This window comes from Octopus bimaculoides, chromosome 30 (genome assembly GCF_046866305.1).
Source record: "Octopus bimaculoides isolate indiv1 chromosome 30, ASM4686630v1, whole genome shotgun sequence".
Lineage (NCBI taxonomy): Eukaryota > Metazoa > Mollusca > Cephalopoda > Octopoda > Octopodidae > Octopus > Octopus bimaculoides.
Genome location: NC_142957.1, coordinates 18,454,862 through 18,467,006, shown reverse-complemented (window position 1 = coordinate 18,467,006; position 12,145 = coordinate 18,454,862). Strand labels below are relative to the sequence as shown.

The 12,145-nt window shown below is 38.3% G+C and overlaps 1 protein-coding gene across 3 annotated transcripts in view; it reads left to right on the top strand.

Annotated features, from left to right (window-relative positions):
* The window catches only part of LOC106878159 (mitochondrial inner membrane m-AAA protease component AFG3L2), a 33,733-nt gene that overhangs the window by 14,687 nt on the left and 6,901 nt on the right, over positions 1 to 12,145 (top strand). The window contains exons 1-10 of one of the 3 annotated variants that reach the window (XM_014927298.3): positions 280 to 559; positions 4,038 to 4,221; positions 4,588 to 4,675; positions 5,725 to 5,887; positions 6,448 to 6,522; positions 7,972 to 8,096; positions 8,989 to 9,076; positions 9,711 to 9,808; positions 11,038 to 11,278; positions 11,662 to 11,815. In XM_014927298.3, coding sequence (XP_014782784.1) covers positions 470 to 559; positions 4,038 to 4,221; positions 4,588 to 4,675; positions 5,725 to 5,887; positions 6,448 to 6,522; positions 7,972 to 8,096; positions 8,989 to 9,076; positions 9,711 to 9,808; positions 11,038 to 11,278; positions 11,662 to 11,815 — 1,306 coding nt within the window. In that variant the 5' untranslated portion in view covers positions 280 to 469. Of the gene's footprint in view, positions 1 to 279; positions 663 to 4,037; positions 4,222 to 4,587; positions 4,676 to 5,724; positions 5,888 to 6,447; positions 6,523 to 7,971; positions 8,097 to 8,988; positions 9,077 to 9,710; positions 9,809 to 11,037; positions 11,279 to 11,661; positions 11,816 to 12,145 lie in introns of those variants that run through there. The other 2 variants (XM_014927299.3, XM_014927300.3) reach the window with 2 other exon arrangements.

Sequence of the window (12,145 nt, the reverse complement as noted above, 5' to 3'; positions counted from 1 at the left end):
CGTCCGCGCTAGCTAGTCGTGAGTAGTCGATCCTACAACAAGTGCGCGCGTGTGTGAGTGCAGGTATGCAAATGAATACATGTGCGCGTGCGCGCTTGTGCAAATTAGTAAATAAATAAATATGTGTTATCTTTATTCGATTTGTTTGTTTTTTTTTATTATTCTCACCTCACAGAACTTTTCGTTTTAACTTTTTCTTTCTTCTCCCCCGTCGCCTCGAAATACGAAATAACCACCGACACAAACGACCAATTCAACGCCTAGCTCTACATTACGAACACACACACACACGGCATGTCTTAACTCAAACATCACTCACACTCAGAGAGAAAAGCACATCGCAAGCCGTCATGATTATATAAGACTCAAGGACAGTCTGGCTTCTTCTGTGAAATATCGACAAACATCACAGAGAGAAAGAGAGGCTGTTGGATCGTCTTCACGGTAGTACATAACCCGGCATACACACATGGTTTACCCTTACATTGGTCTATTACCTGGTCGTCTCGCTGCCCTTACCAGGAGGGTTTCACTCCAGTCTGTCTCCTCCGGCCGCAAGGTCAGTCGATCGCTTTTTGTCTCGGTTTCTGGTTGGATTTTTTGGATCGCTGAGTCTGTGTAGGACTGTTTATGTGTTTAGGAGGCTCGCTCATGATGAATCGGTACATCTATTATATACCCATACACGTGTGTGTATATATATATATACAGTGCATTATGTATAATGTTTATTTATGATGTGTGTATCGAAAGATCGCCATATCATCTTTCAAATAGATTACATGTTTGTGTATAAATGTATGTTGGTAGGTGTTTTTGTGTGTATATATATATGTTTGTGTACATAAGTGCGTATGTATACGCTTGTGTATATATAAATGTGTGTATATGTTAGACATAATGTACATATGTATATGATCGTTCATTATGCATATATATATAAATGCATGTGTCCATGTATATGTACGTGTGCGTATATTCGGGTATGTATATATATATCAATGTACGTATATATATATTCATACATATATATACATCATGTATATGTGTACACGTGTGTATGTATGTATATATGTGTATATGATCCGTTTGTGTGGAGTTTGTATATATATATATAGACATATACACATAAGTATGTCCTCTGTATTCAACCAAACGCATGCCTAATTTTGTGTATAACACCATATATACACACAGGGTTAGAATTATATTAATGTTTCTCTTAATTTTTGCAATTACTTCGATTTTTCGGTTTGATCGCCGTCCTCATATGTTGACGGTTAAAGGCAGCAGCCAAATTACCCTCAGAATTATAGTCACAATTTATTGACTTTAAAAAAATCATGATGCAACACACACGGGCAATACGATCATCTGTTTACAAAAAGATTAATAAAACGGGATGGGCATAGCCGGAATGCCGTGCCCTCAGGGTCATTCGATTATAGCAGAATATAGCTGAATCTCATGCAGTTTCAACTGACCACTGACCTCTTTATATATTTTGTATATATATCCTTGATCTTGATCTCTTTCTCTCTCTCTCTCTCTACACACACACACACATATATATATATATATATAATTATATATATATATATATATATATATATATATATATAGAGAGAGAGAGAGAGAGAGAGATGGGGTAGTATGAGTGAATGGTGTATAAACCAGTATGTATAATTACATCTCTACCTTTGTATGTGTGTGTGGATGCAGGCATAGTCGAGTGGTAAAGGAATTCGTTTCACAACAAGAAACATCGGGTTCGGTCCCACTTCATGGTACCCTGTCTGCTAGACCTACCTTAATTAAACTTACCCTCTATCATCTTTGAAAGTGAAAGGACACTTGTGTGATAGACCCCACCACCACCACCACCACCATCTTATGCAATAACTTCGTCTGCTAGAAGAAGCCCCTAAATCTACCTCGTTTTAATTCACCCTCTACTTTCTTTGCGCAGGGAAGGACAGGGACTTTGGTATGTCTACGATAATAGAATGAAAGAGGAATGAATGGTTCTTACGGTCAAGCTTATATAATGTGTGCGTGTGTACATGCACACGTTATATAAGCACATGGTGTACTAAAACAACGCATGTGTGTGTGTATAACATATATATATATATGTAATATATTTTTTAATTTTTTACTTATTTGTCATTAGACTGCGCCCATGCTGGGGCACCACCTTCAATTTTTGGTCGAATGAATCGACCTTAGTACTTATTTTTTAAGCCTGGTACTTATTCTATCGGTCACTTTTGCCGAACCGCTAAGTTACGGTTGTAATGGGTGGGGAGACAAACACAAAGACACATATATATATATATATATATTAAATAAGACGGGCTTCTTTCAAGTTTCTGCCTACCAAATCCACTCACAAGGCTTTGATCGGCCCAAGGCTAAAGTAAAAGGCACTTGCCCAAGGTACCGCGCAGTAGGACTGAAGCCAGACTGAACTCCAACCAGGCCCTTTGCAATACTCTTAAAGCCAAGAACTTTACAGTACCTCCTGTATGTATGTGTGTGTGTGTGTGTATATATATATATATATATATATATATATATATATATATACACACACACACACACAATGTGCTGCTTTCGTTTTTCATCTAAATCTTTGGTCAGCCTGGAGCTTGAGTAGAAAACACTTGTTCTGAGTACCATGGAGTGGGATTGAACTGAAGACTACATGGTTTGAAAGTGATCCTATTAATCACCCTGTCATGCCTACACCTTCTAAATAATAACTGCCTGGAATTTTGGGGAAGTGGGCAGGTCAATTGCATCGACTCCAGTACTTAATTTATTGACCCAGAAAGGATGAAGGTCAAAGTTGACCCTAGCGGAATTTGAACTCAGAACATAGCAGCAGATGAAATATCGATAAGCATTTTGCCCAGCGTGCTACCGATTCTGCCAGCTCACCACTTCAATAATAATAATAATTATGATAATTAATAATTTGATAAACATTTGACTATATACTCGTTAAATCTGTTGTGATTAGAGAGATTAACTCGGAAAATTATCAAAGACATTACAAAGAATTACTTAAATCCAAAATAGATTTCCTAAGCCACAGTGGCTGAAGTTGCTATAATAACATCAGAGGCCATCGTCATAGCAATTTCTGTGCCCCATGCTGGGAACATCTTTGGTGAAACTGATAGTTGTCCTCACCATTCTGTTTGACAGCAGCTGGAATAAAAAGAGACAAAAAGTCCGGAAGGTATAAGCATGGCTGAGCACTTAAGCTGCTTACTTAGCAACCATGGGGTTATGGATTCAGTTCCAACGAGTAGCGTCTTGGGAAAATGTCTTCTGCTATAGCCTCAGGCTCACCAATGCCTTGAGAGGGAATTTGGTAGATGGAAAGTACATGAAACCTATTGTGTGTGTGTGTGTGTGTACATACACACTAGCCAAATCAACTACATCCTTGCCAGAAAAAGGGAAAGAGAACTGCTTATAAATGCGAAAACCTCCCCAGGCAAAGAATGTACCCCTCAACATAGATTAGTGGTTAGTGACTTCGGGATCGGGGCTAACCATAACAGACAGAAAATTTGTAGCTAATTCTTCATCAGTCAACATCCAAAAGATCCTTACAATGTTGTGCTTTTACCGTTGATGATGTTAACTTTTGGTGGTGCCAGTGGGGAAAAGCCACTGGAGGTAGCTAACGAATATACAGGACAATGATGAAAACAAAGGCGACATAATAAAAGCATACATATACAACAAAAAAGCCGTGCGATCTCAAGACAGACAGATATGGAGCAACGCAAAGGAGAATGAAAATGTCCTGTGGGGCTGGAGACAAGAGAAGGACAGACAGAAATTGAGAACGAAGACAGGATTAAAGTATTAGGGAGAGAAAGAGAGTGGGACAAAGGCAAAAGAGAAGGAAACAGAAATGGATGTCGCACAAAAAATATTCCCAGAATGTTTTACAAATGGGTACATCTGCATGTCTATATATGTGTATATATATGTTTCTATAACTTCTTGTATTGCAGATGTCACATATATACCTCACCTCCAAACATATAGCGGCCCCTCCACGGTCTTTGTGGTCCCTCCTCAAGGATTGGGCCCTGTTACGCAACAGCAATGTACCAAAAGGGTTTGAGAAATATTTCCCTGGTGCCAAGAAGACCCCAGAACCCAAAGGGACTTCAGCGAGTGGTTCCAAACCAAAAGGTAAGGGTTTTTTTAAAATTTTGTTTTTTTATGGGAGGAGGAGGAGGAGGTGTTCTCTTTCTTTTAAACCCTTTCTTCTTCCTCCTCCTTTTCTTTCCCCTCAGCCTTTTTCTCTCTTCCTCCCTCCTCCTCCACTCCCTTCTCTCTCCTCATCCTTCTTTACCTTCTTCCAATTCTCCTTGTCCTTTCCCTTCTTTCTTCATCACTCCCCTTCTCCCTCAGCCTTCTCCTCCTCTTCCTCTTCCGCCCCCTCATCCACTCATCCCCTCTCCTCCTCCTCCTCCCTCTCCTTCCTCTTCCTCCTCACCATCTTCGTCGTCGTTTGTCACTCCATCACCATTCTTATTTTCTTCCCCCCTCTACCAGAAACCCGCAAGATGCCTCCCCCACCATTCAAGCCATCCGGAGGCTCACCAGGCGACAAAAAGATGGAGTTCTCCTTCAGTTTCAGCAAGTAAGTTCCCTATTGACTTATTTTCACCAGTGGTGGTCATTGCTGTTGATTGTCACCATCACCTCACACACATTTTAGATTTTTAGTTCTTGTAACTGTGGCCATCCTGTCTTTCATTTAGGCATAGTGTATCTAAGACTACATTATCTAATGTGTCCTGTGTTTTGAATTCAGAACATAAACTGCAAGAAATATCACAAAACATTCTCTCTGGTGTATTAAGGAACTATTCTGCCTTTTTGCCATCTTTAACCCATCAGCATTTCAACTGGCCATGTCCGGCCAAGATAATCTCCTTGTTTTATGTTCTAATCATCCAGATCTGATCTCTCAAACCCACCCTACAATGTCATTCTAAAAATGCAGCTATCACATTATCAAAATCTGAAAGCTACAAGATAATGCCTAATTAATTTAAAACTGTGAATAAAGGAGTATAACATTTAATCCGGATGCTTAAGGATTAATAAAGATAGTTTCTAATCTTTGATGTAATCCCAGCAATTTCAGGCGGAGGGTGGGGTGGGTGGGGTTAGTCATTTACATCTTCCCCAGAGCTTGTGCTTTATATATTATATTGACTTCGGTGAGATTTGAGCTTAAAATGTAAAGATTTGCTTCTCACTTGCTTCACCATAACACTTTGAGCACGTTCCTTAGTGGCTGATGATATACTCTTTTACTCTTTTACTTGTTTCAGTCATTTGACTGCGGCCATGCTGGAACACCGCCTTTATAGTCGAGCAAATCGACCCCAGGACTTATTCTTTGTAAGCCTAGTACTTATTCTATCGGCCTCTTTTTTGCCGAACCACTAAGTGACGGGAAACAAGTAGACCAGCCACCGGATGCCAAAATCCAGGATTGAACCATAATTGTTTTTAACTTAGATACCTGGATACGAATTTCGAGAGAAGAGCATTGTTGAGTACATAGACTCTGGTACTTGACTGGTTCTTTGTTTCAGTTGTGCATTTAGACCCCTACTAATCCCTCTCTTTCTCTCTCTTCTTTACTAATTATATTTTCCACACTTCTCTGTTTTCCAGAAGCAATCGTGGCCCCTTTATGGATCCTAATGACCCCAACAGTCGGATCCTCCTCGGAGTACTGACTGGTGTCGGTTTAGTCAGTTTGGTCGGTCTCTACCAAACCCAGTATAGGGAGATTACTTGGAAAGAATTCCTCTCAAACTATTTAACACGCCAAACGGTGAGTGGAGGGATGGCATGGGTGACTGGTTTCTTTCCTTTGACTTTTTAAAATATTTTCTTTTATATATACCTCCTGTCTAAACCATGCAACCATGGAAACCATTTTCTTACATTCTCTCATCCGACATGTACCGCACACCATTTAGATACTTGTGTGGGTTATAGCACCCCCTATGTTAAATAGCTTTAGAAATTTAATAGCAACACAACCTCCTCCTACACATAAGACATTTGTATGGACAAATGGCCCTCTATGTTAAATTAATAAAGATGAGGACTTCTATAATGAAATCCTATTGAACCTTGCTATAATTATTGATCATATTTTCTACTCCCTGACAACACAACCTCCTCCTACACATAAGACATTTGTATGAATTAGTGCCTTCTATAATGAAACTATATCAGATCTTACTTACATCGTTTAACATCCATCTTCCCTGAGTCATATTTTATACTCCTTGACATGACAATCTCCTCCTGTACATATTAGACTTTTGTTTGGACATTTTCGTGCTTTTCTATTCATTTTTTTGTTATTGTTTCTTTCACTGCCAGGTTGAGAAACTAGAAGTAGTTAACAAGAAGTGGGTTCGAGTGAAGCTGATGCCAGGTTCACAAGTGGACAGTTCTGTAAGTAGGGAGATCTATATGCACACACACACACACACACACACACACATCAAAATAGGAGATTGAAAAAAAAAGCGTTGGTATTGATTCACCATTACACATGTTTCATTTGCTAATAGGAATTACAAAATTGTACATGTAGGAGAAAACATGTAAGATATCTCTGATTAGAAATACTTCAGACAGAATTTCTGATATATATCTTACCTGTTTATTCTACATGTCTACATGTACAAGTTTGTAATTCCTAGCAAATGAAACATGTGTAATGGTGAATCAATACCAACGCTTTTTTTTTTCAATCTCCTATTTTGATATAAAATTACTCTGCAAATGGTTTTTCCCAGTATTTTTTAACTCTTATGCATACTTCCCAAATATACCATACAGATTTGGAGTACTAACCTTATCTACATACTATATATATATATATATATATATATATGTATATGTATATATATATCCATATATATATATATATATATATATATATATATATATATATATATATATATATATATAATTATGTGTATTTCTTCTATCTTAATGAATAAAAATTCTTCTGATAGAATAAATGGGTTAATAGAAACCAATGTAGGAAAGAACACAAAATAACTGTGGTTTAGTTCCTGTTTTTAAGGCAGGAACTCCTTGAAATTTTGGGTATTTGAGTATATTTAAGAATTTAAGGATTGGAGAAAACGCATGTTATAATTGCATACTTGAGAAGGTTACAATTTTAATATCAAAGATCCCTATGGATCACACAGGTTGTAATCCTTTGAAACATATGTAGGAATAAAGTATGCAATTATAACATGCGTTTTCTCCAATCCTTAAATTCTTATATATATATATATATATATATATATATATATATATATATATATATATATATATTGGGTTGGTGCATAATTATTGCGGCTTTTTTCAACAAATTTTATTCAACAAAAACAGTAACATGAAGCAAAAACATCTTTAAATAATTATTCCGGAGCATATTCACCATCTACTTCAATTACTGCTTCCCATTTGCTTGGCAGACAGTCAGACTGTCATTTAAAGATGTTTTTGTTGAATAAAATTTGCTGAAAAAAGCCACTTCAAACAATATGTATGTATGCATGTACACATACATACATACTTACATACATACATGCACACACACACACACATACACATGCATGCATACATACTTTAATGTCAGACAAATGAGAAAGGAGTGCTCAATGTATATTGTAGAGGATGTGGATTTTTAAAATTTTTTTTATTAAAGTTATTGTATATACATGCACACACACACGTCTCATCCTGTGTCAGACCCAAGGTCAAAAGCATTCCATCTGTGGTCACTCCACGTCCTTCCTTTCTCAAAGCATTCAGCTGTGATTTTAAGTTGGGTTCAACATCTATGTTTCCCCTTCTGTTACTGTTGTTGTTGTGTTGCAGAGTATCATATGGTTCAATATTGGCAGCGTGGAGGCTTTTGAACGGAACCTAGAAAATGCCCAACTTGAGATGAACATTGAACCTGCAAACTTTGTTAATGTAGTTTATAGAACTGAAACAGAGCTGTGAGTTATCCACCCGCTTAATTTTCTATATTTTCACTAATTTTTTTCTCCCCCTCTTCCTCTATGCGCAATTTCCAGATACCCCTACTCCTGTAATATTTCTATGTGTCTATCATCATCGTCATCATCATCGTCGTTTAACGTCCGCTTTCCATGTTAGCATGGGTTGGACGATTTGACTGAGGACTGGTGAAACCGGATGGCAACACCAGGCTCCAATCCAATTTGCTGTGTGTGAAACCCGAACAGTTTACCCAAGACATGGGTAGGTGGGCGACTTCATTTTCACCAAATCTTCAACTAGAGCTACCACGATCATCACTGCTTCTACTTGTGGCTGTTGTTGGCACTTCCGTCGTTTCCGACGTCGAGGGTTCCTGTTGATCCGATCAACGGAACAGCCTGCTGCTCGTGAAATTAACGTGCAAGTGGCTGAGTGCTCCACAGACACGTGTAACCCTTAATGTAGTTCTCGGGGGAGATACAGAGTGACACAAGTGTGTGACAAGGCTGACCCCTTTGAATTACAGGCACAAAGCAGAAACAGGAAGTAAGAGTGAGAGAAAGTTGTGGTGAAAGAGTACAGCAGGGTTCGCCACCATCCCCTGCCGGAGCCTCGTGGAGCTTTATGTGTTTTTGCTCAATAAACACTCACAACGCCCGGTCTGGGAATCGAAACCGCGATCCTATGACCACGATTCCGCTGCCCTAACCATTGGGCCATTGCGCCTCCACTGCTTCTACTACTGTTAATACAACTACCACCTCAAATACAATAATGACTTCTACCACCTCTATTATCACCAGTTTCCCCATCACTACTACCACCCTCACCATATCACCACTACCACCACTACTACTACTCCTACTACATTTTCTTCTCCTCCTGCAGGTCATCTTTAGCCTACTCTGCCCTCAACATCATTCTACCCATTGCAATATTGGTGTGGATAATCAGAAGATCTTCTAACTTACTTCAGGTATGTATTCCTTCTTGTCTCTCCTTGTCACAAATTAACCCCTAAGCATTCAGATTAATTACTCTGTCAATTGTAATTTCTTCTTTCATTTAATATCTGTTTTCCATGCTGGCATGGGTTGGACAGTTCGACTGGGGTCTGGGAAGCCAGGAGGCTGCACCAGGATCAACAGTATGAATCCTTGACCAACTGTTGTTCTCTCATCATACATACATATGTACATAGGAGAGTTGGGTGTGATTTGAGGAAGATTTGGCTGCTATTTCTACCAGGTTTAGCTACCATATAGAGGTCTCCCTCATTGGCTCATACATAAATAAGACAGTAGGGTGTGATTTGAGAAAGATTTGACTGCTATTTCTAGCATGTATAGCTACCCTGTAGAGGTATCCTTCATTGGCTCATACATAAATAAGACAGTAGGGTATGATTTGAGGGAGATTTGACTGCTATTTCTAGCATGTATAGCTACTATATAGAGGTCTCCCTCATTGGCTCATAAATAAATAAGACAGTAGGGTGTGATTTGAGAAAGATTTGGCTGCTATTTCTAGTAAATTAAGTGCCCTCATTTAACTGTAACAGGTATCATTATCTCTGTTGTTTTTTGTTTTTTTTCCCTTCCTTAATACAGGGTGGCCGTCCTGGAGGTCGTAGTGGTGCAGGAGGAATGTTTGGTTTCGGACAAACAACAGCCAAGATTATAAAAGATGACATTGGTGTACAGTTCAAGTACGTTCTCATTCTCCTGCTTTTTAAAATAATAATAATAATAATAATAATAATGAAATTATTGTGTCTAGTGTTCAGGTGCACTACAACTCATCAAAGGTGCACGTACAGTGCATAGAATTATGTAGAAAAGTCAGGAAAGTGAACAGTGTATGAGTCAAGATATACATGTGTGCATGCATATGGAGGGGTGGGGATATCAGGTGTAACGTTGGCGAATTTCAGGAAGCATGGAGGTTTTCAAGGATGCAATGTCTCAGCTACTAACAACTGATGCAGGGAGTTTGTTCCATGCTTCAGTAACTCTGAGTGTGAGAAGATGTTTCCGAAAGCCATGGGAGCTGTGCTGTTTTCTGACTTTGTAGGTATGCCCACATGTGTTAGACACATGGAGCTCAAAAATTGTTGGCACGATGGTTAATAATTTTGTGGGTGTTTACCAAGTCAGTTGCCAGACGTTGGAGCTTCAATGCATCTATGCCCAAGGAAGCAAGGCATTCAGAGAACAGTAGATGTCTGATGGAGGATATTCGCTTGGTTGCACATCTCAAATCCTGCTGAGGTTACCTTCGTTTTTCATCCTCAAAAAATGAATGACAGATGAATACAAGTCACGTAACAATGGGTTGGGGTACCATACGACCATCACATGAGGTTATGATAGAAGACACCTGCCTTAGGCAGCATGCAGTGGGATTGAACCCAGAACCATGTATTTGAGAAGCAAGCTCCTTACCACATGGCCATGCCTGTGCATATATATATATATATATATATATATATATATATATATATATATATATATATATATATATATATATATATATATATATATATATATATATATATATATATATATATATATATATATATATATATATATATATATATATATATATATATATATATATATATATATATATATATATACATATATATATACATACACACCACTATCACAATCCACCTTCGACTGTAATAATCTCCAAAGTGCCATTTTTCACCAATCTGTGCAGTGTGATTTGAGGGAAAATCAGCTGTTATTTCTAAATCTGTTGAGGGACCACTTTTTAACCATGTTGCTGGTCAATTAGCTGCACCTACCCCCCATTACTGCCTTCTACTCTTACCCCCTGCCCTGCACATTCGTCACTTCCATCCATCACCCCCACAGAAGCCAACCTGTTGTCTTGCGTATATTTATAAAACCGTCTTTGTCTGTTTGCCAGGGATGTTGCAGGCTGCGAAGAAGCGAAACTGGAGATTATGGAGTTTGTCAACTTCTTGAAGAACCCCCAACAATACATTGACCTGGGAGCAAAGATCCCTAAAGGGGCTATTCTAACGGGCCTCCCAGGAACCGGAAAGACCCTGCTGGCAAAAGCAACGGCTGGCGAAGCCCATGTGCCTTTCATCACAGTTTCTGGATCAGAATTTTTGGAGATGTTTGTTGGTGTTGGCCCATCGAGGGTAAGTTGCTGTTGTTTAACCCTTGGTCAGTCAGAATCCAGTTGTCCCATGATCATAGATGTTCCAGTTGTAACTATCCTTTAGTCATAGTGTATCTAGGACTACATTATCTAATGTGTCCTTCCTTGTTATTGTTGTTTAACCCCAGGTCAGTCTTGACCCAGTAGACCTATGATCAAAGATGTTCCAGCTGTGGCCATCCTGTCTTTTATACAAGCACAGTCTACCTAGGAGTACATTGTTTATTGTACTTCTCCTTGTTGCTTATTATGATGGTGGTGGCAGTAACATTGATTATAACGATGCTGGTGTTGTAGATGATGATGATGCTGGAGTAGTTTTTTTTTCACCTAAATTAATCATGTGACTCCTATTTCTTCCAGGTGCGAGACATGTTTTCCCTCGCTCGTAAAAGTGCACCATGTATCCTGTTTATTGACGAGATTGATGCTGTGGGTCGCAAGAGGGGTGGACGCAACTTTGGTGGTCACAGCGAGCAGGAGAACACTTTAAACCAACTCCTTGTAGAAATGGACGGTGAGGAAATAGTTTGATCATTTCGTTATCATGTGGTCTCAGGTTCAATCCCTCTGCTTGGGTAAGTGTCTTCTATAATGTACCTGGGATGACCAAAATCTTCTGAGCGAATTTGGAAAAACAGGAACTGTGTGCAATGCTGTTTGTGTATATATATATCTATATATATATATATATATATATATATATATATATATATATATATATATATATATATATATGATGATGATGATATATATATATATATATATATATATATATATATATATATATATATATACATATATACATATATATATATATATATATATATATATATATATGTGTGTG